General features: G+C 44.1%; 1 protein-coding gene across 1 annotated transcript in view; it reads right to left on the bottom strand.

Moving 5' to 3' along the window:
• The window catches only part of HOMER1 (homer scaffold protein 1), a 99,577-nt gene that overhangs the window by 49,116 nt on the left and 24,554 nt on the right, over positions 1 to 25,907 (bottom strand). The window contains exons 2-3 of the mRNA XM_038765595.1: positions 11,865 to 12,021; positions 5,455 to 5,586 (exon numbers count right to left, since the gene is read on the bottom strand). Of these exons, the coding sequence (XP_038621523.1) occupies positions 5,455 to 5,586; positions 11,865 to 12,021 (289 nt within the window). The remainder of the gene's footprint in view (positions 1 to 5,454; positions 5,587 to 11,864; positions 12,022 to 25,907) is intronic.

The raw sequence follows: 25,907 nt of genomic DNA, 5'->3' as shown, positions 1-25,907 counted from the left end.
AAGCTCCCATCGGTTGCCCATTCACCTCCGCTTCAGGCAGAAACTGACAGTCCGTTTCAAGGCACTCAATCTACCCTTTTAACCTGAATGCAAGTTAGCCATTTTCTAACTAAGGAGAACTGTGCCTCAGTTCCCTCATCAGTAAAATGGGGACTAAGACTGCGAGCCCCAGTGAGACAGGGACTGCGTTCAACCTGCTTAGCTTGTGTCTACCCCAGTGCTTAGGACAGTATTTGGAACATAGTTTTTAACAAATACCACTAAAAACAAAGACATAAAAAAATCTGATATTTTCATAATTGGGGAGAAATTATGAAAATGACTACGCTTGAAAAACAGACACATCCCTTGAAACTTCAAAGGAAAAACATCCTGGAGGAGAGAGGAGAGCGTTAGGCATTGTCAACTAAAATTTATTGAAGAATATCTCGCTGAAGGTTAATGCCACTTTTTTTTTTTACTGAATCTGTACCACGACTAGAATCAAAACCCCAAAGCAAACTGGACAATCTTTTTTTCCCCTAAAATAAGGTAAATTTGTTGACAATTTATCCTTTGCTAAGCAGGGAAATAAGAGGAACATAGATTAAATGTGCATCCAGGGCAGAGAGGCTAACCAAAGCACTCAAATTCTCCACCCTTTTCTCAGAGCTTCAGTCAGATACACCAAAAGGAAAAACACAGTGATGGTTGCTTTTTTGGAAACAGAGCTGGTTGATTCACAAGGTGATGACCTTTTGAGCGCTCTCTCACCCTTTGGTCCATACCTAATTTATGGGTTGATAAACCTTTGAATGGGGAGATCATCAATGGTATTTACTGAGCGCTTACTATGTACAGAGCACTGTACTAAGGGGCTCGGGAGAATATAACACAACGGAGTTGGCGGGCACGTTCTCTACCCACAGTGAGCTTCTCAACTCTATATATAGTTCTAATTGTATTGCACTCTCTCAAGGGCTTAGAATAGTGCTCTGCACAGAGTAAGTGCTCAATAAATACCATTGATGGAATGATTTAAGTGCCAGGGAGTTATTGGGAGGATTCTAAACACTAGTTGACAGGTAAATTTAGTCTATTCCTAGCAACCATTTAGACTCAGCTGTTAACTAATTTCTCAGGCTGGGAAACAATACCAATTAACTCTGGCATTTAAGCCAGTGCCTCCTAAAATAGATACAGGTCAGAGATTCTTCATGCATAAAAACATATCTGCCAGCTCTAACCACTACTGAACAATTGTGCTTTCATGCCAACATAAAGTTGGTGTTTGTACCAAGCCGGGTGTGTCGACTTCTTCACGGACTGGCCTTCTCCAATCTTTCTTCGGAAACATCCTGGTATACTTCAGGAAACTTAAAGGTATCTCCCATTTTTAAGAAGGATTCTTTTTAAAGGGGAAAAAACTATGAATGTCAAGGGTTAGACAAAGGAGTTTCATCCTATGGAATTTCAATTCCCCTCGACCACAGAAAACCTTAAAGAGAACCAACCACATAAAGCCTTGCAGGATGTCATCTTATTCTCTGAAATTATAGGCTTTGGATTTCATCATTAAAACAGGAGACAGAGTGGTTGAGAATGGTGACTTCAATCTCTTAAAGAGAGCTAATTTAAGCAATTATTCTTTATCAGCAGATCCCTTCTAGGTTGACTTCCCTGTATCTCACAGTCTAAAAGCATTAGTTGTCTCAACTGAATCCCGTCATTTTCAATATTCAATCAGACTGAAGTTTAGGGCTCACAGTTCTTAAGTGGGATGCTGAGCATTTGGAAATGGATCAAAGAGCAACAAAAGGGTTTAAAGATTTGGAAAACAAGCACAGTGAGCAAACCATTCTTTTGAAAAGGAATGTCGGTGACTCAACATAAGAGTTATTTTTAAAACGTACTGGTCTTAAGATTATGCTTTTTAAGGGACCCCAAATGTCTCTCTTGCTCATGGTCCCAACCTGAAGAACACCACACACTCGAAGATGTCAGGCAGCTGGACTACTATCTTAATTCTTCACATTATGTTAGCCTACTGTGAAATGACCAGTTTCTTTGGGGTTTTTTGTTTTTTTTGTGTGTGTGTACACTTCTATTTATCACACCTCAACACGTGAGGATGGCACTCTGACACTGATCTATCAGGGTGGGTACAGGTGGCTGGGAAGGCAGATACCCAACCAGTCTCCCATAATCAATCTGACTAGGTATTTAATGAGCGCTTGCTATCTGAAGAGCACTGTACTAAGCACTGGGGAGAGTACAATCCCACATCATTACACCTCAGGCTGGCCTGTCTGTTGCCGTTTCCTTCTGGGACACGGAAAGCTCTGCCTTTGCAGCTGTAAAACTGTACTTTCCTACACCGGGCATGTCTGGAGAATGAACGACAAGAGAGCTAGGCAGCTGCTGGGGAGTGAATTGATGACTGTCAACTGCAAGAAGGAGATAAGAAGGAACAGCAAAGAACAGCAGCTGTGTGAGGAAGCAGTCAGAACAGCCTGAATGCCACAACCCTGGCATTTATTTAGTTATCTATTAATTTATATTAATTTCTGTCTCCCCCTCTAGACTGTGAGCTCACTGGGGGCAGGGAATGTGTTTGATGTTATACTGTACTCTCCCAAGCGCTTAGTGCATTGCTTTGTACTCAGTAAGCGCTCAATAAATATGATTAATAATGGCTAGATGGGGATGAAGTTATTTTTGATCTGAGGCTTATGATAAACTGAAACAGATCCAAAAATCAAACATCTCCCATACAGGACATATACTATGAGAGAATAATATTTATAACACAGAGTGAGAAGGAATTGGCCTTTTAGGCGCAGCCAACAGAGAAAGAGCAACCAATATCATTAATGGTATTTAAGCGAGCACTTACTGTGTGCAGAACCCTACAGTAAGCACTTGGGAAACAGTACAATACAATAAAGTAGGTAGACATTCACTGATTCATTCAATCGTATTTATTGAGCGCTTACTGTGTGCAGAGCACTGTACTAAGCGCTTGGGAAGTACAAGTTGGCAACATATAGAGACAGTCCCTACCCAACAACGGACTCACAGTCCCTCAAGGATCTTACAGTTTAGAAGAGGAGCATCAGTTGGTAATATTACTTTTAAAAATAATAAGGCACATACCGACACCACGTATTTTTCAAGGAAAAGGAGATAAAATCAAAAGCAAACATGAACATAATTAGATATGGCTTACTTGGTATGATTTTCTCATCTCTGGACCATAACATGAATGAAATTAAAAGTTAGAAAGCCATACACATAAGAAGAAGAGCAGGCAATATTAAAAACCGAGCATGCATAGACTCTCTTTCAAGAAAATCCTTAGGACATTAACTAGAAATAAAATGCGTTGACAGAATATTAACTGATTCAAGGTGCGTACAGTGTTTATCGAAAAGTGACCAGCATAGGAGAAGCTGGTGAAAGAAATCAGAGTTGCTGAAACAACTCATCTATAAAGATTATATGCAGTTTGCATCCCCTCATGAGCAAACTGCTCACAAAAGAGAACAGCTTGAGGGATGATTTATACATCGCAGTCATTCCAGTGGCAAAGCAGCTCTCACACTGAAGAAACTGAGCATCTGCATAAACTATCTACTGCTGACATATCTACTGGTATGCAGGGACAATAAATCATTCAATGGCATTTATGGAGTGCTTACTGTGTGTAAAACACTGTACTACATGCTTGGGAGGGTACAACACAACAGTGATGGCAGACATGGTCCGTGCCTACAAAGAGCTTGCAGTCTAGACGGGAAAACAGCCAAGTTCCAGATTCCTGTGTGTGAAAATGTAAATCATGAAGTCCAACATCAGCTACTCTTATTTAGTATCAAATTTTCTCCTTTCCTCTTGGCTCATAACCAATTTGAACAATGATTAATTGTGGTACTTGTTCAGCATATTCTATGTGCCAAGCACTGCACCAGGACAAGATAAGGAGATAGAACCCAGTCTTCAACCCATGTGGGCCTAAGAGTCTGAGGAGGAGGGGGTGAATAGGTTTTAGAGATAAGGGTGCAGACACAGAGAAGCTAAGTGACTTGCCCAAGGTCACACAGCAGACAAGTGGACTGTACCACTTAAACCCGAGTCGTCTAGCTCTCAGGCCCTTGCTCTTTCGAAACACCATTCTGTTTCCCAAAGCTAGGAACGAATTTTTCTTAGTCACAGAACGCTCTTTTCTGCACCGAAAAAAAATCACTTATTCCAGCCCCGTGTTTATCTTTAAATGTCTCTTCCAACCACTGTCATGGCAAGTCTCTGATTACAACTTTTTAACATTATTATTATTATTATTGTTATTTCTTAGAGTGCTTACTATATGTCAAATACTGTTCTAAGCACTGGGATAGATACAAGTTAATTAGGTTGGACACGGTTTTGCTACACAGTAGAGTTCAAGCCTTCTACTTTAACTCCCATAGGATTTCTGGTTTATGTGGGCAGGGAATATGACTACCAGCTCTGTTATATTGTGCTTTCCCAAGCACTTAGTACAGAGCTCTGTACACAGGAAGCACTCAACTACCACTGACTGATTGTATACTTTTATACTCATATCCAGACATGACAGTCATGTCCCCCCGAGTCCTCAAGAACCTCCAATGGCTGCCCATCCACTTCTACATTCAATTGTATTTATTGAGCGCTTACTGTGTGCAGAGCACTGTACTTAGCACTTGGGAAGTACAAGTGGCAACATATAGAGACGATCCCTACCCAACAGCGGGCTCACAGTCTACATCAAACAGAAACTCCTTACCATTAGCCCTTAATCAGTCTACCCCACCCTACTTCAACCTCATTAATCTCCTACTCCCGCCCTACTACACTCCACTCCTTAGCACCAGTTTTCTCACTGTGCCCCAATCTCGTCTATCTCATCACCGCCTCCTTTCCCCCGTCATCCCTCTATGGAACTCCCTCCCCTTCCACATACATCAGACTACCAATCTGTCCAACTTCAAAGCATGACTACAGTCTCATCTCCTTTTCCAATTAACCCCCAATTAAATCCCCTTTTCCCCCAACTCGCTCTCCCTTCTACATCATCTATGCACTGCAAGATGCACTTAACATTCACCCCATCCCCAACCACACAGCATTTATGTACTTATCTTTAAATTATGTATTATAAATTACTTATTACATATTATAAATTACTTATTTATTCATATCAATGTCTGTCTCCCCCTTGAGACTGTAAGCTCATTATATGCAGGGGACATGTCTGCTAAATCTGTTTTACTATACTCTACCAAGTGATTAGTACAGTACTCTGCACATAATTAAGTGCTTAATGAATGACTGAAAGTAAGAAAGTAAGGCATCCCATGTTACAAGATAATTCATTTAGTGCTGAATATTAAGTCACTAATGCCTGAAACAGGAAAATGATTTCTGTCACAAGCAATTTATGTTTTGACTTACCTTTGTCAGATGATGCTCGGAGGAGAATCCCAAACCATAAACAGTATTTGCCCGGCTGTCTGCCCACTGGCCAAACTTCTGGGATGTTTTAGTGAATGTCATGTTTGGGGTGATGGTGCTATTTATTATTGCCTGGAAAAATAAAATCATGGTACATTACTATCCAAAGGTAACAGACACAGGCGTACTACAAACCAGAGATCCACAGTCAGGACTCCTGATCACCACAAAATTAAACTGAGAAGACTGTTTAAGGGGGAAAGATAAAAAGATTATGGCACTGAAAAGGTATCAGGGAATATAATTGGACGTTCAGTTTGACTCCAACCTCATTCTCCTAATTACTGTAATATATACTGACTGCTAAAAAGCAATTTTCTTAATTGTATCCACAGAATTTTGAAAAGTAGTCGATTTCAGAGCATTACGCGTTTTATGGTCAACAGTGCTTTTGCTCTCTCAAGGGTAGTTTCCATCTGCATCATCTGGGGCTGATGATTCTTCTTCATTTTCAGGGTGGGGAAGGGGAAGGAGAGGTAAAGACCAAATGTTTCCTCCCTTTGTCTAACATTCTTCTCTACGAGTATCACAGATGTGAAGTACAGATGAGGTATTTCTGTCGTCAAGTACTGGAGGTAAATGGTGCCTGTAACGCTTTGCACAGAGTTGGGCAGAATAAACGTGAATTCAATTCAACCGTATTTATTGAGCGCTTACTGTGTACAGAGCACTGTACTAAGTGCTTGGGAGAGTACGATATAACAGACGGACACATCCCTGCCCATAACTGTTCACAGCCTAGAAGGGGAGACAGACCTTAAAATAAATAGATTAGATAAATAAACTACAGATATATACAGAAGGAAGCATCAACATCTTACAAGGTAAAAACTTTTTAGAAATACACAGACTTACAGCCTCAAATGATGCTCCACAACAAAGGATTATTGGAAGAAAGCAGTTGCTCACTAATAGTGTGCAGGGATCAGGAATGGAGGGAGACAGAGGAGGAAGAAGGGAATGGTCAGTGCTAAGACTTCCACGAGGCCATTAAACAGACACAAAAATCCAAGGAAAGGACCGGTGACCCCAATAACAATGCACCAGCACAGCAATAAACCTAAACGGCATCAAAGCGACTGTTGGTTATCATTCAGGTTTACAGGTGATGCCGAAAAGGCTGAAAATGACACTCAGAATCTCCATCTTTGAACGTGAAGGGCAGTTGTGTTTTTCTACAGCCAGCTAAACTGTCTTTGGAGGAGGTAAGATCAAGAAAGGAGAAACAAAGGGGTTGGATCACCAGCTGTTTCTGCAAATCAGCTTGTCTGCTTTCTGTACATCTCAAAAGTATTGTGTTTTATCTCCACTAGTTCCATTCTACCCCTTCCAGCCTTAGATTTCTTTAAAAAAAAAACAACACAAAAAAACCCATAAACACACACACAAGCATGCACGCACCTCTCCAACTCTCAATCTCTACCTTCCGAACAATGACTCACGCATGGTCTCACTGAATTTCTTCTGCTGACTGAGGGAGTTTAAAAATGCTAAGACCACATAAATTATTTACTGTAAATTCTCTGGGTTCTTCATACTCTTTAAGTGTAATAATTCCTGGGCTCTTTAAACTATTAAAAAAAATCCCAACCTCTTCCCCATTACCTAGTCCAACTTCTCTTCTTTATGTTAAAGATTGCAAAGTACTTTATCATTACCTATAGGTGGATAGAGCATGGATTTGGGCACTTGACCAAAACGGATACTTCTGCAGGATTACTAGAAAGCCTTAAACCAAAGATTATTTCACAAGGAAAAAGGACACTGAAGTAAGAACCGGATGATTTCATGCTTAATCATTGGAATGTCTTCCGTTTTTCCATGACCAGCTGGAGTGACCTTTGCGCTTGTCTGAAGGAAAAAAGTTTTAGGATTAATTGAAACTTGTGCCCAAAAAAATACTTCCCCAATTACAGAAATGGAACCAGCCCTGCAGTTCTGAAGAACATCTGTTTGGGAAGGACACTGGAGGATACTGCATGCAACCCAGAATAACTCCCAGAGATGAAATTTATACAAGGTGAAAGGAAATGAAACCCCTGCTCTTTTGAAATAGTGGCACAAGACTTTTAATAAGTCAGAAGGTCTCAAAACAAGCACCTTCCATCACAAAATAAGGTTCCCTCTGAGGGAAAACCTCAGAGAGAAGCAGCGTGGCTTAGTGGAAAGAGCCTGGACTCGGGAGTCAGGGGTCATGGGTTCTAATCCCATCTCTACCACTTGTCTGCTGTGTGACCTTGGGCAAGCTACTTAACTTCTCTGTGCCTCAGTTACCTCAGCTGCAAAATGGGGATTAAGAATGTGCATCTCATGTGGGACAACCTGATTACCTTGTATCTACCCCAGCGCTTAGAACAGTAGTTGGCACATAGTAAGTGCTACACACAATAGTAATAATTATTATTATTATTAAAACCATATGGGCTGGAGATTATTGGAAGAGCCAATCACTTCCCAACTATTCATTCATTCGATCGTATTTGAACGCTTACTGTGTGCACAGCACTGTACTAAACGCTTGGGAAGTACAAGTTGGCAACATATAGAGACGGTCCCTACCCAACAGCGGGCTCACAGTCTAGAAGGGGGAGACAAGACAACAAAACGAAACATATTAACAAAATAAAATAAATAGAATAAATATGTACAAGTAAAATAGAGTAATAAATACGTACAAACACATATACATATATACAGGTGCTGTGGGGAGGGGAAGGAGGTAAGGTGGGGGGATGGGGAGGGGGAGAGGAAGGAGGGGGCTCCCAAAAGTTGTATTTTGAGAGGATTTTCCCGGCTAATGTCTGGTTTGGGCCTGAATCTTCATAGGGCCAAAAGAGCCTTCAGGGCCAAGCAAACCTCAAGGATAATATCCCAATGCAGATGAAATCCCCAAAACTCAGAATCCAAGCCAGGGCCCCCCTGCAATAGAATGTTTTCCCAGTTGGAGGCTCATTAGATTGTGAACTTGAGGTAGGAACCACATTTTTCATTTCTTTTGTATGTTCACAAGGATTTGCGTACCGTAAGCCCTCAGTAAATGCTGCTGCTGTTGATGAGGAAGATGGACAGTTGACAGGCAGGCTTTCACACTGGCCCAGAATCTTATACATACACCCCGCTGCAGCCTTGGTAATCTCGGGAAGAAACCAAGGCCTCTTCAAGGTGACAGTGTAAGCAAGAAACAGAAAACATGGGTTGAAATAAGCAGGGTGGCTCAGTGGAAAGAGCACGGGCTTGGGAGTCAGAGGTCATGGATCCTAATCCCAGCCCCACCACATGTCTGCTGTGTGACCTTGGGCAACTTAGTTAACTTCTCTGAGCCTCAGTTACCTCATCTGTAAAATGGGGATTGAGACTGTGAGCCCCAGGTGAGACAACCTGATCACCCCCCAGCACTTAGAACAGTGCTGTGCACATAGTAAGTGCTTAACAAATACCATCATTATAAGCGCTCAGTACAGTGCTCTGCACACAGTAATCGCTCAATAAATACGATTGAATGAATGAATGAGTAAGGTGCATCCACCTACTATTTTCTGAGGGAGATGAAAGATCATGAAGGTTAGAGAAATTGTCTCAGGACTCCCCTTCCCCACACAAAAGGCTACAAATTACAAACATCCCCAGCTTCTGGTTATTTGCTTACAAGGAAAAATGGCCAAGACCTAGTCCAGTGGGTGACCGGGATCAGCGGTGTTGAAATTTTCAATTCGGGGCTTAAGGCCTTGCTGACGTGCCCCATTCAACTGTCCAGGAATATGGAGTTACATTATTCTTATAGAAGTCAATCAATTATTAATTGTAAATTATGGTAAAAGCACCATACAGCTGCTACTGATCTTTTAAAGGGCTTTTCTACCTCAGAGAGGTGAGTGGAGATGGAGAGATTACACTGAACTAACCTGCAAGGTCAAAAACTAAATCCCAAAAGACCAGCATTTTTTCCAGACTTGCACGAGAGGCAAGTAGATTCCATTCTTGTACGACACGGGGGGAGTGATCGCACAAAACCCCACAGTAGAGGAGGGTCATGCTCTAATAGTAGTAGCAGAGAAGCAGCGTGGCTCAGTGGAAAGAGCCTGGGCTTGGGAGTCAGAGGTCACGGGTTCTAATCCCGGCTCTGCCACTTATCAGCCGTGTGACTCTGGGCAAGTCAACTCAGTTACCTCATCTGTAAAATGGGGGTTAAGACTGAGACCCATGTGGGACAACCTGACTACTCTGTATCTACCCCAGTGCTTAGAACAGTGCTTGGCACATAGTAAGCGCTAATACCATCATTATTTTTATTATTATTAGTACTCAGTGTCCACCACTACACATTTGCACACAGACCATCTTCTTACACTGCGGTGCCCTGTATCCAGACAGGTTCACCCAGTCGGAAGAAGGAATGTTCCAAAATTCTCTATTTTCTACCAAAGAGACGCAGTAGGAACCCATGGTCTGGCAGAACTGGGTATATTTTTAGTTCATTCATTCAACTGTATTTATTGAGTGCTTACTGCATGCACAGCACTGTACTAAGCACTTGGGAGAGCATAATACAATAAACAGACACATTCCCTGCCTACAAGTTTAGTCTTGCCAACTTGTACTTCCCAAGTGCTTAGTATAGTGCTCTGCACACAGTAAGTGCTCAATAAATACGATTGACTGATTGATTGATTGATTGATAGTCTAGAGTGACACCCCTCAGAAGCTGCATTTGGTTATATTCTCCAGAAAGGGAATTTGAAGTACTTAATTGGGGGAAAACTCAAGATGCCCCAATTTCACAGAATGGCCTGTTTTAAGGGAAATTCAATTCAATCATACTTACTGAGCACTTACTGTGTGCGGAGCGCTGTACTAAGGACTTGGGAGACTACAATAAAACAATAAACAGACACATTCCCTGCCCCCAGTGAGCTTACACTCCCAGGTACTCTGACATGATAATAATAATAATTGTGGTATTCAAGTGCTTACTAGGTGCCAGGCACTGTACTAAGCACTGGAATGGAATCTAGCAAATCGGATTAGACAGAGTCCCTGTCCCACATGGGTTCACAGTCTTAATCCCCATTTGACAGATGAGGTAACTGAGGCACAGAGAAGTTAAATTACTTGCCCAGGGTCAACCAGGCAGCATCACAGTTCCCTTCAGCAGCCCAGGAACAACCTCCCCCTCGCTCAAACCCTCATTTTCCTAGCCTACCCCATCCTGTCAGGATTTTTTTTTAGCATTTCACAAAGAGGAAGGGAAATGTGTCACCAGAATTCTTTGTAAGGAACACATCTTCGGCTTCACGGGGCCTGACGAAAGGCAAATGTGACTCGAAAAATCCACGTGGAGTACTGTGCCCACCTCATTCAATTAGGTGAGGAAGAATGTACTAAAGGAAGGATAAAAGTGAAGGCAGTGAAGGCAAGAATTAGCACAGTGAGAGTCACCCGCTTCAGGTACATGAATGGATGGATCTTACACAGAGGGCAGTGGACTGCTGGTTCCCCTCTCCATTGAGGAAAGAACAAAAGGAAACAGGTTTAAACTGCTCAGTGACAGATTTAGGTTAGATAAGAACTTCCTGAGAGTAAGGATTCTTTAACACTCTGATGGGTTACTGAGAGTGTGGATTTTCCTTCCTTGGTGGCCTCTAAAAGTAGAGCAGTTTGGCTTTTGTTTTGTCTTTCCCCCTGACTTGGATGGTTTTAAACAGGATCCTGCCTCACTGGACTCCAGAAGCCTTTTCCAGCATTATGACTGTGTAAATAGAAATTCAGGGATCCCAGATTTCTGCCCTTCAAGAAATCTCAGGGCTAACTAGAACCGATTAGCAGAAGCATGGCAGAGTGGACAGATCATGGGCCTGGGAATCAGAAGGACCTGGATTCTAATCCGGGCTCCGCCACGTGTCTGCTGTGTGTCCCTGTGAAGTCACTTTACTTCTCTGTGTCTCAGTTGCCTCATCCGTAAAATGGGGATTGAGCATTCAAGAATGCTACAAACATTCTTGAATTTCAGTTGGTCAAATGGCACCTGGGCACTCACCCCCTTTCTCCTATCATCCTTTAGTCCTGCCAGCTGTGACTACTGTCAGGGACCTAACCCCCACAGTTGGCAATGGAAACTTGGAAGTGGAGGGGAAAAAAACTTGATTTCCATTCTCAAACTCGGACTAAATGGAATGCTGGCTCCTCGAGGGCGTGGTAAAGCTCTACTTTACCCTCTCAAGTGCTCCGCATATAGTAGGTATGCGATACTATCGTTTCACTGACGGACCGAACTTTTAAAAGTTTTAAACTTCTCTCTCTAGTAATGGGAGCCCAGCAGCTGGTTTAGAGTGCCGGCAGCAATCCCAACTTACCTTTGAGCCATCCAAACTGATTATCCTATAGACATTTCTTGTGCTGTCATAGAAGTAGGACACGGTAACCGCGTGCTTGCTGGTGGGAACCCAGTTCTTCTTCGTGTTGGGGTCAATCTGGAAGACGTGGGCTCGGGTGCTGAAGATCGGTTGCTCCCTGAAGGATAGAGGGTTATAAAGTCATAAGTATCAAACATCTGACATCGCATTAAAGGAAATACTCCAATGATCTAAGCCTCTTTATTGAAATTTTTGTGATGGGGAAGAGAAGGAAAAAGGGCCAAACTGGGATAAATCTGACACCTCTCAAGACCAACACTTCACAGCCTCAGGCCATTGGAGAGGATGGGGAGGGTGGGCGAGGGTGCAGTGGCGGGAACAGAACTACTGAACCAGGAGATGGTTCTATATCTTAAATCTTTCCCCTCCAGGTCCCTTGGAAGCAGCCCCGCTCTACCAGGTTGATTAAGACTGTGAGCTCCACATAGGACAGGGACTGTGTCCAACCCTATCACCTTTCTCTGCCCCAGCGCTTAGTACAGTTCCTGGCACATAAGAAGCACTTAATACCACTATTATTATCGTTATCTCTGGCTCTATGAAAGGATTGGGCCTCGCCAAACCCACACCACCCAAGGTCTCTGAGGGTCTGAAAAACACACAGAGGTTTTTCTGAGCTGGGCCAATTTCTAAAAGGTGTGGTGCCAACTCCTGGTCACGGGGCTGCCACAGCCCAGCAGGTGATTGCCTTAACAGCCACTGTAGCTTTCGACCCCCAGCTTAGCCAGCTATTTTTCTGTATTCCTGCGGGGCCTGTCCACCCCACATAACACCTTAGGTGGTTCTTCAGCCAGAAACTTTGACCACTGATGGCAGACTGAGGATTGGAATCCAGGAATCCAGATTCCAAGGGCAGCGCCCTTTCCACTGGATCAACAACAGGGCTTAAAGTCCTACCGTTGGATATGGGCACTTTGATTTTCACCCCTACCCCAGCACTTACATACATATCGAGCTAATTTATTTAATGTCCGTCTCCCAGCTCCTTGTCGGCAGGTATCACCTACCTACTCTTTTGAATTATATTCTCCCAACTGCTTAGTACAGTACTCTGCTCTCAAATACTATTGGTTGATAGAGTGAAACCACCTCTGCCCTCCAAACTTGAGAGATGGGAAAACAAACGGCTATTTGCAGTTAGACATAGGCTAGTATAGTCCATTTGAGTGACACTCAAATCCCTGAAGACATATCTAAATAGATAAAAATCACTGGGTTTGGCCTCTCTCCCTGCCGTAATGAAATAAGCATGGGCTTGGTAGTCAGAAGACACGAGTTCTAATCCTGGCTCTGCCACTTGTCTGCCATGTGACCTTGGGCAAGTCACTTACACCTTCTCTGTGCCTCAGTTACCTCATCTGCAAAATGGGGATTAGGACCGTGAGCTCCACTTGGGACAACCCGATTACCTTGTATCTACCCCAGCGCTTAGAACAGTCCTTGGCACATAGTAAGCACTTAAATACGATAATTATTAGTAGTAGTAACTTGACAAAATACCCAAAGTTTTAGTTATGTCATCAAGTAGTTAAGCATCTCTACCTCCTCAGATGCTCTCAAACATTTGTTTCCTTCAGGAAATAGCTTTGCAGATCAGGTTAAACCTTATTACAGTATTGTTCAATATACCAAGCCATCAATATACTTCAAAAGTCTACTTTTTGAATTCTCAACAGAATGCTACAGTAAGGGGAGCACAAGGCCTGCTTCAGATGGGACTGTCACCCTTTTTGAGATTCTCTCCTGCCACCCACCAAGCCCATGGCTATAGGCCAAGGTCTTCTTTTTGCCCAGGGGATAGGGCAGAACCCCCTCAGGGTGACTGCCACCACAGCTGAAGACAAAGAGGAAGAGTCATCCTCCTCTTCGGCACAGACAACGGTAACCGCCATTGCTGCTGAAGGCAAACAGGAGTTTCCTCTCTTTCCCAACTTTCCCATCCCTGCTGGCACCACCACCGTCTTGTGTCCTCCATCCCCCTCTTCCCTGCCTGGGGCTGGTCAGCCGCGGGGGAGGAAAGAGGGAGGAAAGAAGGGGTAGGTCAGTCAATCAATAATATTGATTGAGTGCTTACTGTGGGCAGAACACTGTGCTAAGCATTTGGGAGAGTACAAAATATAAAACACATTTCCCTGCCCACAAAGAGCTATTCTATTCTATTTTGTTAATATGTTTTGTTCTCTGTATCCCCCTTCTAGACTGTAAGCCCACTGTTGGGTAGGGACTGTCTCTATATAATAATGATGGCATTTGTTAAGCGCTTACTATGTGCCAAGCACTGTTCTAAGCGTTGCCAACGATATGTTGCCAACTTGTACTTCCCAAGCACTTAGTACAGTGCTCTGCACACAGTAAGCGCTCAATAAATATGATTGATTGATGAAATGGAGGAGGAGGCAGCTGGCAACTGGGGGCAAAATAAGTATGGTGGAAGAGGGAACACTCCTTTTTCCACTATCATCATGATCACCGTCAATGGTATTGATTGAGTGTTTACTATGTGCAGAGCACACAGCTGTCCATAGCTTCCCTTTTATTTACCTATTCCTCTGGCCCCACCCCATTTTAAATCTCACCCCTATCCTGGTTTAAGTCCCAAAGAGTCTGGTCACTTTAGCCTATAGACAAGCAAATAGGCAGAGAAGCAGCAGGGCCTAGTGAGAAGCCGCACAGGCCAAGACGTCAGAGCACCTGGATTCTAATCCCAGCTCTGCCACTTGTCTGCTGTGTGACCTTGGGCGAGTCATTTAATGTCTCTGTGCTTCAGTGCCCTCATCTGTAAAATGGGGATTAAGACTGTGAGCCCCCTGTGCATATAGCTGTAATTCTATTTATTCTGACGATTAACACTCATCGACATGTTTTGTTGTCTGTCTCCCCCTTCTAGACTGTGAGCCCGCTGTTGCCGACTCTATGTTGGCCGACTTGTACTTCCCAAGCGCTTAGTACAGTGCTCTGCACACAGTAAGCGCTCAATAAATACGACTGAATGAATGAAGCAGTGTCACCTACTGGATAGAGCACGAGCCTGGGAGTCAGAAGGCCATGGGGTTCTAATCCCAGCTCCGCCACTTAATAATAAAAATAATAATTATGGTATTTGTTAAGTGCTTACTACGTGCCTGGCACTGTACTAAGCACTGGGGTAGGTACAAGCAAACCGGGTTGGACACGGTCCCTGTCCCAAATGGGGCTCACAGTCTCAATCCCCATTTTACAGATGAGGAAACAGACACAGAAAAGCGAAGTGATTTGCCCAAGGTCACACAGCAGACACGTGGAGGAGCCGGGATTAGAATCCATGGCCTTGACTCCCAACACTATGCCATGCTGCCCATTCCCGAGGCCCCTTGGAGGTAAAAGTGAAATAGAGAGGGACAGGATCCAAAATGCTGTATTAGACTACACAGTCTACACAGTCTTCTAGACTGTGAGCCCACTGTTGGGTAGGGACTCTCTACATATTGCCAACTTGTACTTCCCAAGCACTTAGTACAGTGCTCTACACACAGTAAGCGCTCAATAAATATGATTGAATAAATGAATGAATGTACTATGGGAGGAAGTCAAACATGAGGGCCTCTCGGTTCCAAATGCATTCAGAGAAGCTGCGTGGCTCAGTGGCCCGAGCTTTGGAGTCAGAGGTCAAGGGTTCAAATCCCGGCTCCGCCAATTGTCAGCTGTGTGACTTTGGGCAAGTCACTTCACTTCTCTGGGCCTCAGTTCCCTCATCTGGAAAATGGGGATTAAGACTGTGAGCCCCACAGGGGACAACTTGATCATCTTGTATCCCCCCCAGTGCTTAGAACAATGCTTTGCACATAGTAAGCACTTAAATACCATCATTATTATTACTCATCTTGTCTGCTGATAACTCAGAGTTGGCTTTTAGCATAAGGCTAAGCTCCATGTGGGCAGGGAACGTATCTGCCAACTTTGTCGAACTGTACTCTCCCAAGTGTTTAATACGGTGCTCTGGGCAGATTAAGCACTCAAAAAATACCACCGATTGACTGACGGATAGACAGGGCTATCCCCAGGCAGGTTTGCCTGATAAATTCTCTTAGGAAGTCCATTTGCCCTGAGCAGGAACGATAAGCCTTGACCAGTCTTTTCTTCTTGACCATGTTAGTCAGAGCCTTAGAAAGATGCAACTACAGCCTCGTCAACAACATTAAACTATGCAGAGTTGTCTCTTATGCATAACAACCAGAACTGCATCTTATGGTGACACTTTCTGGAAACCTACACTTTTCTCCTAAGAGACCGATTTGAGGTTTCGGCCCTAAATACGTCCAGGAAAGAAGTAGAAATTGTAAGTGGCTTATAGAAAGATTAGAGGACTGCTCTGAAGTGAACCCTATTACTTCTGCCTTCCAACTGTCCTTCTTACCTCCTTCCCTTCCCCACAGCACCTGTATATATGTATATATGTTTGTACATATTTATTACTCTATTTATTTTACTTGTTAATATCTATTCTATTTATTTTATTTTGTTAGTATGTTTGGTTTTGTTCTGTCTTCCCCTTTTAGACTGTGAGCCCACTGTTGGGTAGGGACTGTCTCTATATGTTGCCAATTTGTACTTCCCAAGCGCTTAGTACAGTGCTCTGCACATAGTAAGCGCTCAATAAATACGATTGATGATGATGATGATGAACTGTCACAGCTCTCAGTGGAAGAATGGAAATCCCCCAAACTAACCAGTTCCCCATACTCTTCCATACAGATCTCCCCAACTGCTAGGATAACACACTGGGACAGTGATTGCTCGGGCACTTTTAGTACATCTTCAATTTGAATCTCGGGAAATGGAGTTACAAAGCGTTTGTGAAAAATGCAAAGAGGAAGAATAACAGGATGCCTAAGTAGCAATAGAGGATGCTGAGACCATTAGGGTAATATATTTTGAAAAGAAAGGAAGATCCAGAGCGATACCGAAATCTGGAAGAGCTCACAGAGAGCAGCAAGGGATCAGAGCCCAAGATACTCATCGGTATTCAGTTAAAACCACATAAATACGTTTTTTGTTTCCTAATAAAGGCATGCAGTGAATAGATTTATTTTCAGGATAGCTAAATGGCAGCTTACCAGGAATGAACCTAAAACGGAATACAGGCTGGACAACCTGTGTGCTCTACATATATTAAATACTTGATAAATACCACTGATTGACTGATGGGGATCGGAGGAGTACACGGCGACAGTAGTCTTTGTATTAAAAGACGGCGCAGCCAGCAATGGGATTTCACCTATAAGAGTATGTACTATCTTCAGCTGAACTCCTTCCCCCATTCGAGTCCACCAACTCTTGCTACCTTCAAAGCCCCCCCGAAATGCTACCTCCTCCAGGAAGCCTTCCCCACTTGATTCTGCTTCTCCCAAGACATAATCTGCCCAACTACCAACTCGGCATTTCTGCATCGCCTTCGCTCTTAAGTTCTCCCAACTAGGCGTATCACCCCTACACCTATCGAATCACATATTCTATTCATGCAACTACTCATCAATAGATCTTTCCATTCTGTCTTGCCTCTTACCTGTAACTATTTGGAGGGTCTCCCCTGCTAGCTTGTAGGCTCCTTGACGGCTTGTATTCTCCTAAAGCGCAGAGTACACTGCTCTGCCTAGAGAAGGCACTCAGATACTGTTGATGGATTAAACTGAGAGTCCCACAGGGGTCTCGGCTGAAGAGGCAAGCCGGGCCATTTGGCTGCTCCTGTAATGTCCAAGCAGCTCCAGTCTAGGATTCAATGCTAAGTCTCAAAGGGGTAAGTGACTGAAATCCACCCAGTTAAATTTTAGTGTGTAAAGCCTATGCTACTTAGCTAGGAAATCAAAAGTGGGGTGGCCTGGGGTAGAGAAGCAGCGTGGCTCGGTGGAAAGAGCCCGGGCTTTGGAGTCAGAGGTCATGGGTTCAAAACCCAACTCCGCCAATTATCAGCTGTGTGACTTTGGGCAAGTCACTTAACTTCTCCGTGCCTCAGTTCCCTCATCTGTAAAATGGGGATTAATACTGTGAGCCCCCCGTGGGACAACCTGATCACCTTGTAACCTCCCCAGCGCTTAGAATAGTGCTTTGCGCATAGTAAGTGCTTAATAAATGCCATTATTATTATTATTATAAAGCAGAGGCCCGAAAGTCAGAAGGACGTGGGTTCTAATCCTGGCTCCGCCACTTATCTGCTGGGTGACCTTGGGGAAGTCGCTTCACTTCTCTGGGCTTCAGTTCCCTTATCTGTAAAATGGGGGTGAAGACTGTGAGCCCCACCTGGGACAACTTGATAACCTTATATCTATCCCAGCGCTTAGAACAGTGCTTGGCACATAGCACTTCACAAATACTATTAAAAAAAATACAAAACAAAAAAAAGTTTTAGAATGGAATTTACCATAGTTACTTGCTAAACTGCCTCAACCGCATAAATGCCCTATCCGTATTTGAGGAGGAAATTAAAGACTATTTTCTGAATCACTTGCTGGTAAGCTGCGAAAGCCAACCCACCCGAGGCGGGGGAGAAGCAGAAGGGTGAGACCAAGTTGAGGGAGGTGGGGTGGCAGCATAAGAGTTAATTTATTGAGAGTCAATTATATTCTGCATTTGCCAGTGCAATAGATGAGAAGTAGATGCAAGTGCCCTTTCCCTTTCCCCTTTTCCTCCTCCCCCATCATACAATTCTTCTACATTCCACTCAATAACCCCACCCCGTTTTAAAGTTACAAAAATTATGCAAAAAAAAATAGAGTGATTCTGTGAGTAAATACTTCTCCATTAGCAAGAAAAGGAATGAACACGGACAGAAGGTAGAGAGAGGTGCAGATGGCTGGTTAGAAAGAAGGATGAAACCCACATCTTACACTCCCTGCAAGTTTTTACAGGTTTCCGCCGACAAAGTACTCGTACTGCGCTACACTTCAGAAGGAATGCTGTTACATTTTAGATGTCAAAATCTGTCTCGCTCCTCTTTATGTAGAAGATAACAAACCCACCAAAATGTTGACCAGAGAAACGTTGCACCACACTGAGTGCTATGCTTGGGTCTTGGCATGTAGTGAGTTTCCTTTTCTAGTTATATGGCGGCGTTGAGCCCCATCCTGACGCACCAAAGCCACTGGGGCTCTGAGGTCCAGAAGGGGCTCTGATGATTGGGGAGACTCCTTCACCCCCATCTGAAATGGCACAAGAAGCCGGCCCCTGCAGGAGCTAAAACTTGGACGGACCAGACTGGTTACACTTTCCATGGGCTTGAGTTCAATTTCGCCTGAACCTTATTGTTCTTGTTGACTTTAGTTGACTTTTTCCTCTATGAGCCGGCCCAACCTCACTTTAAATTATGAGCGCCTTGTGAGTCAAGGGCCTGAAGAAGCACGGCGAAGTGGATAGAGCACGGGCCTAACCCGGCTCCGCCACTTGTATGCTGTGTGACCTTAGGCAAGTCACTTCACTTCTCTGGCCTCAGTAACGGCATCTGTAAAATGGGGATTGAGACTGTGGAGCCCCACACGGGACAGGGACTGTATCCAACTCGATTTGTTTGTAGCCACCCCAGCGCTTAGTTCAGTGCCTTAGTACAGTAACAGCTTAACAAATATCATCGTCTTAGTCAAGAATCACATATTCTTAATACAGCACGTCATATACTAGCTGCCCACAGGGAACTTCTTCTATTAACAGGGGAGACGGACAAAAATATTTACAGGTTGCTATCCTTTTATTCAAAAGCCTTAATAGGAGGCTACGTAGTCACGGGTAATGCCAAGATCAGTGGATTATCATCTCCTAGCCCCATGGCCCTTATGTACATTTCTATAATTTATTTATATTATTGTCTGACTCTCCCTCTGGACTGCAAGCTTGTTGTGGGCAGGGAATGTGTCTGTTTATTGCTGTACTTTCCCAAGCGCTTAGTATTGTGCTCTGCAGACAGTAAATGCTCAGTAAATACAACTGACTGACTGCCCAAAGGATAATGCGGTGGTTGAAAGCTTTTAGTTGGGCAAGCTCCAGTGCAGCATGTGCCTGGAATGTAAACAAATCCAAGCTGGTCTGGACAGGTCTGGTTTCTGTATAGGGACGAACAGTGCTTTGCACATAGTAAGTGCTTAATAAATGCCATCATTATTATTATCATCACACATCTGCCGGGCTTCTCAGCTAGGACAGTCAGTCAGCTGTATTTATTGAGTGCTTACTGTGTGCACAGCGCTGTACTAGTGCTTGGGAGAGTCCAGTAGAATAGTAAAACAGCCACATTCCCTTCCCACAACGAGCGTACAGGGGTCCCCTCTAATTTGGAGGGCCAGGACTGACTGACCAAGTAGCCAAATAGCCAGTGGGGTGGCTTCATTCATTTAATCGTATTTATTGAGAGCTTACTGTGTGCAGAGCATTGTACTAAGCGCTTGGAAAGTACAATTTGGTGACAGAAAGACACTGTCCCTACCCAACAACGGGCTCACTCCTTGTTGGCTCAGCTCCATAGCCGGCAATTTGTTCAAGTGGCTACCCCAGGCAACCAACCTGCTATGCCAGGCTCGGACAGTCCCACATTTTTTTTTATAGTATTTGTTATGCGCTTACTATGTGCTAGGCACTGTTCTAAGTGCTGGAGCTGACACAAGCTAATCAGGTTGGACACAGTCCTCGTCCCACATGGGGCTCACAGTCTTAATCACCATTTTACAGATGAGGGAACTGAGGCACAAGGAAGTGAAGGGACTTACCCAACGTCAAGCAGCAGACAGGAATTAAAACCCAGGTCTTTCTAACTCCCAGGCCCGGGCTGTGTCCACTAGACAACACTGCTTCTCATTACTTTCCTTCTGGTTAAACCCTTTCTGAACCATTGCAACCACAATGGAAGCCCGAACATCAGCGCTGAAAGCTTTCCACTGTATATTAATTCAGAGAAACTTTGCAATTATGAAAGTTGGCTGAACTTCGTATATGCTAATAAAAGAGTTCAAATGGTTTAGAACTAAAGAGTCAATTCAATTTAAGAATTATCTAAGAGCAGAACAGCTATTACAATTAATTGGTCTTTATACGGACTTTCATTTTATTAGATTGTGTGTCAAGGCTCAGTGATGATTTTCAGATATTGTGTTGTCACTGTTCTAATAGTTTTTGCTCATTAGGGAAATAAAACAGGTGCCAAGATTCTTGAAGAGAGTCAAAGGATCTTTCAATTTGCATTTCAATATTCTTAGCTTGTTTGTGTAGTTTCACCAGCTACGGGTATTTGTGGTTGAGGGTGATAATTTATTAACCTGAAAAGTGAGTAGTTAAGCTTAACATTCTATCTTTTACTTACAAGATACACTGAAAACAAATTCTTATTTTCCCTGTCCTCCTCTAGACCACTTCACTACATGACATAATTCTGAAAAATCAGAAAGCAAGCTCGTTAGCATTAAGATATTTCTGGAGTAGGCTAAAGGGAATATAGACTACTGCAGCTACTGGTCAAAAGTAGATTCCTTTGCAATAATCTGTAAAGTCCAATCAGATGATTATGACAAATACATTAGTTTTCATCATCACCGGGCAGAATTACAGATTAGTGCACAGGAACCAAAACCAGAACAAGGGATGCCATGGGTTTGCCTCTTAAACAAGTATTACTCAGCTTGACAAGTCATTAAGTAGTTCATGATATTCTCTATCCACTCCTGTCTGTCCCCACTCATTGGTAAAGGAGTGAAGTAGAAAGAGAAAGGAAAAAGGACAGGGCATGGACCCAGACTCAAGTTCACTAGTTTTCCATCTATTTATTGTTTATCAATAGTAGTAGCAGCATTTGAGAGCTCATTAAGGTGCAATGTTGTTGTCATGCTGTCGAGTCGTGTCCGACAACCACTTGCAAATATGCGTATCAGTCTTCAAATTCCTTACCACTAAAACAAAATATCCACCACAGCCAGAAAACTCCATCTATACTTAATTCATTCCAGAGGGAAGCAGGGGCAAAATTTATCTGTGTTCACAGTTAGCTGAATACTTGTCTGCAGTACATGAACAATAATTTAAGAAAAATAGACAAATCCTTCAGAAAAGGACAGAATTATTTTGTGTAGCAAAATGGCAAAACTCAAATTTGGAGAGCCAGAGAACAGGCAGAACATTCTTCGGTCTGGATTTCCCACTCTAATCAGCCGGCTCTCACTTGGGTTCCTAAAGAACTCTTAAGCCAAATCTAATCCTCCTCCACCTCCCTGGTGCTTTCTACAGTTCTGACCCACCCTCCCTACTCAGGAGATTTCCTTTGGTCATAAGTAATAATAATAATGATAATTGTTAAACGCTATGCAGCGAGCACTGTTTTAAGTTCTGTGAAAGATACAAGATAATCAGGTTGGACCCAATCCCTGTCCCACATGGGATTCACAAGGTCTAAGGAGGGGGGAGAGCAGGGATTGAATCCCCATTTTGCAGATGAGGGAACTGAGGTACAGAGAAGCAAAGTGACTTACCCAAAGTCACACAACAGGCATGTGATGCAGCGGGGATTAGAACCCAGGTCCTCCAACTCCCAGGCCTGTGTTCTTTCCACTAGGCCATGCTGCTTCTTTATTAACACTGACTGTACTCTGACTCACCTTACTTCTCCGACTGCTCCTTCGCTGGCTTATTTGCTTTCCTCACCCTTTAACTGTGAGGGTTCCACAAAGCTAAATTTAAGGCCCCTACTCTTCTCACTTTATACTCACTCTCTCCAAGGCTCATCAGCTCACGTGCTTTCAACTCCCACAGCCATCCAACATTTCCAGCCCTACCCTTCCAACTGCTCCCCAGTCTCAAATTTCCTCCTGCCTCCAGGATATCTCTAACCTGCCTGACCCTCAAACTTATTTTGTCCGAAACAACTCAGTTTCCTGCTAAGCCCTCTCTTCTTCCCAACCTTTCCAGTGTGGTCACACCCAGTATGACCAATACTACTACTGTCCTCTACATCTTTCAGTCCTGCAATTCATCCAGTGGAAAGAACACTGCTCTGGGAATCAGGCCTGGGCTCTAATCCCAGTTTTTCCAGTAGTTGGCCAACACAGGCAAAGACCACACATGTAGTAATAACAATAATAATGGCAATTATTAAGCGCTTACTATGTGCAAAGAACTGTTCTAAGTATACTGCCCCTCTGCCTGCTTACCTTTCTTTAAAAAAAATAGTGTTTGTTGAGTGCTATGTGCCAAGCACCATGCTAAGCACTGGGTTAGAAAAGCCAATCATATTTATTGAGAGCTTACTGTGTGCACAGAATCGTACTAACCGCTTGGGAGAGTAACAGTATGACAGACACGTTCCCTGACCATAATTTACGGCCTAGAGGGAGCTTACAGTCTAGATCTAAATTAATCAGGTTGGACATAGCCCCTGCCCCATATGGGGCTCACAGTCTTAATCCCCATTTTCCAGATGAGGGAACTGAGGCCCAGAAAAGTGAAGTGACTTGGCCAAGGGAGACAACTGGCAGAGCAAAGATTAGCATCCAAGTCCTTCTGATTCCCAAGCCCAAGCTCTACCCCCTAGGCCGCACTGCTTCTGTTGTTGAATCCCATGCCCCAGTGGGAATATGATTGGCAGGAATTATGGCATGCAAGTGGCATCACAAAGAACATAAACACAATCAATTCTTTTATAGACTTGATCTGTCACCCACCGTTTCAGACTGGAGATGCTATCTATGGCCTTCAAGCTCACAACCTTCTGTCATCATTGACTTCTTTCATCCACTGTGCATATTCAGCATACGTCTTTCATGAAATAGCATGAGTTTGCCTCACTCATACAACCAGTACCTTGGGTTAAGACCTACTCCCATCTGGGCTGGACCTCTGTATTAGTATCCTGACTGGTCTCTCTGATTCCAATAACTCTTCTCTTCACTACTACACCCTGCTGTGAAAACATCCCTCTGAACTACTTATCTACACCCATCACTCCTCTTCTCAACTGCCTCCAATGGCTCCCAGTGACTTGTTCATTAAACAGAATCTCATAACTGTCCATTTTGGGGCTATGGATCAGTTGGCTCTTTCATACCTAACTACCCTCTTGTCCCACGACATAGCCATTTATATTAAGCCGCTCTCCTCACCGTCCCTCACATTTGACTTTCCCCTTCCAATGCACTGCTCACTCTCCCTAGTCGGCTTTGCCAAACTGCCTCCCTTCCCTCCCTCAAAATCCTAGTCTCTTCCTCCATAAAGCATTCCTAGAACTGATCCCTCACCACTTTTTTTTTCCTAAGCGCTTACTATGTGTCAAACACTGTTCTAAGCACAGGGGAAAGTACAAGTTGATTAGGTCGGACAAAGTCCCTGTCTCACATGGGACTCAGTCTAAGCAGGCGGGAGAACAGGTATTCCCATTTTACAGTTGAGGAAGCTGAGGCCCAGAGAAGCAAAGTGACTTGCCCAAGATCTTGCAGCAAACAACTGGCAGAGCCGGTATTGGAACCCAGATCCTTCTGACTCCCAAGCCCACATACTCTCCAGCAGGCCATGCTGCGCCTCCTTCACATCACTCCCAGCACTCCTGAAACGCCCTACATTATTTGTAATTCACGCACCCATCTGCACTGGTTATGTTTAATACATGCTCATCTGTTCTTAACACCTCTCATTTGTTGCTTGATATGGATGTGTCTTCATTTGATTTTAATCCCTGGAGAGGGATTCCTCAACTCAGAAAAACACAACTGAGAGATTGTTTACAGATCCAAAGGACACAAACGGGGCATGACCTCTCCATTACTATTGGAAGACTTCCCCCTAAGCACAGGATCCCACTTAAAGAGAAGCAGCGTGGCTCAGTGGAAAAGAGCGCGGTCTTTGGAGTCAGAGGGCATGGGTTCCAATCCCGGCTCTGCCAACTGTCGGCTGTGTGACTCTGGGCAAGTCACTTCACTTCTCTGGGCCTCAGTTCCCTCACCTGTACAACGGGGATGAAGTCACTGAGCCCTCCGTGGGACAACCTGACCACCCCAGCACTTAGAACAGTGCTTGGCACATAGTAAGCGCTTAATAAATGCCATCATTATTATTATTATTATTAAAACACCAATTCTCTCAACCGCTACCAGCCAAATGACTGTGTGAGTAGTAACCTCTACATTTCACGGAGGCCCACTGGGGGTGTGGATGGGGATTAGAGAAGGCGGGGTGTGGGTGTGTGTGTATGTTACATTAGAGCCATTTGGATGCCTAGGGATGCAACTTGCACCATCTGCCCTCCTGACATTTCAGCCGCACTTGGAAGCAGCTGGAGAAGTTCCGAATCCCAGCCTACCCGGATCCAAGTTCGACAAACGTGTCAAGCAGAACGGCCCTGGCCCTTCCTTTACCTTCGGTCGATTCCGGAGGGAGGGAGAGAAAGGCTCCTGGGAGGCAAACCTTAAGGATGCATAACGGTGACTTTGCACCCGCCCAGGAGCCCTTCTGGAATACGGGGACCGCTGGGAATCGGCAGCGGGTCTGACGCATCCCTAGGCGTGTGAAATTCCCAAGTTAGAGATTCCCTTGGCTCAGGGAAGCTTAAGCCAAGAGAGGTTGGACCTTCCTGCTGACGCCCATCCTGGTCACAACCCTGTCACCTGGCTGGGGCATGGCCTGAAGGACAGGCCCAATCTGCTCGAAACTACAGGAGGATCCAGGGGGGTTGAAACTGCACCAGCCTGCTCTCTCAACTCAGTCAATCGTATTTATTGCGCGCTTACTGTGTGCAGAGCACTGTACTAAGCACTTGGGAAGTACAAGACGGCAACATATAGAGACGGTCCCTACCCAACAACGGGACTGTGCGCTTACTGTGTGTACAGCACTGTATGAAGCACTTGGAAGAGTACGATATAACAACAGACACATTCCCTGCCAAACTGTACTTTTTAAATCTGGCCCCGTTACTTTTTTTTTTTGAATGGCATTTGCTAAGTGCTTACTATGTTCCAGGCACCGTACTAAGTACTGGGGGTAGGAACA

Source organism: Tachyglossus aculeatus, chromosome 23 (assembly GCF_015852505.1).
Source record: "Tachyglossus aculeatus isolate mTacAcu1 chromosome 23, mTacAcu1.pri, whole genome shotgun sequence".
Classification (NCBI taxonomy): Eukaryota; Metazoa; Chordata; class Mammalia; order Monotremata; family Tachyglossidae; genus Tachyglossus; species Tachyglossus aculeatus.
This window is presented reverse-complemented; position numbering and strand designations above follow the sequence as displayed.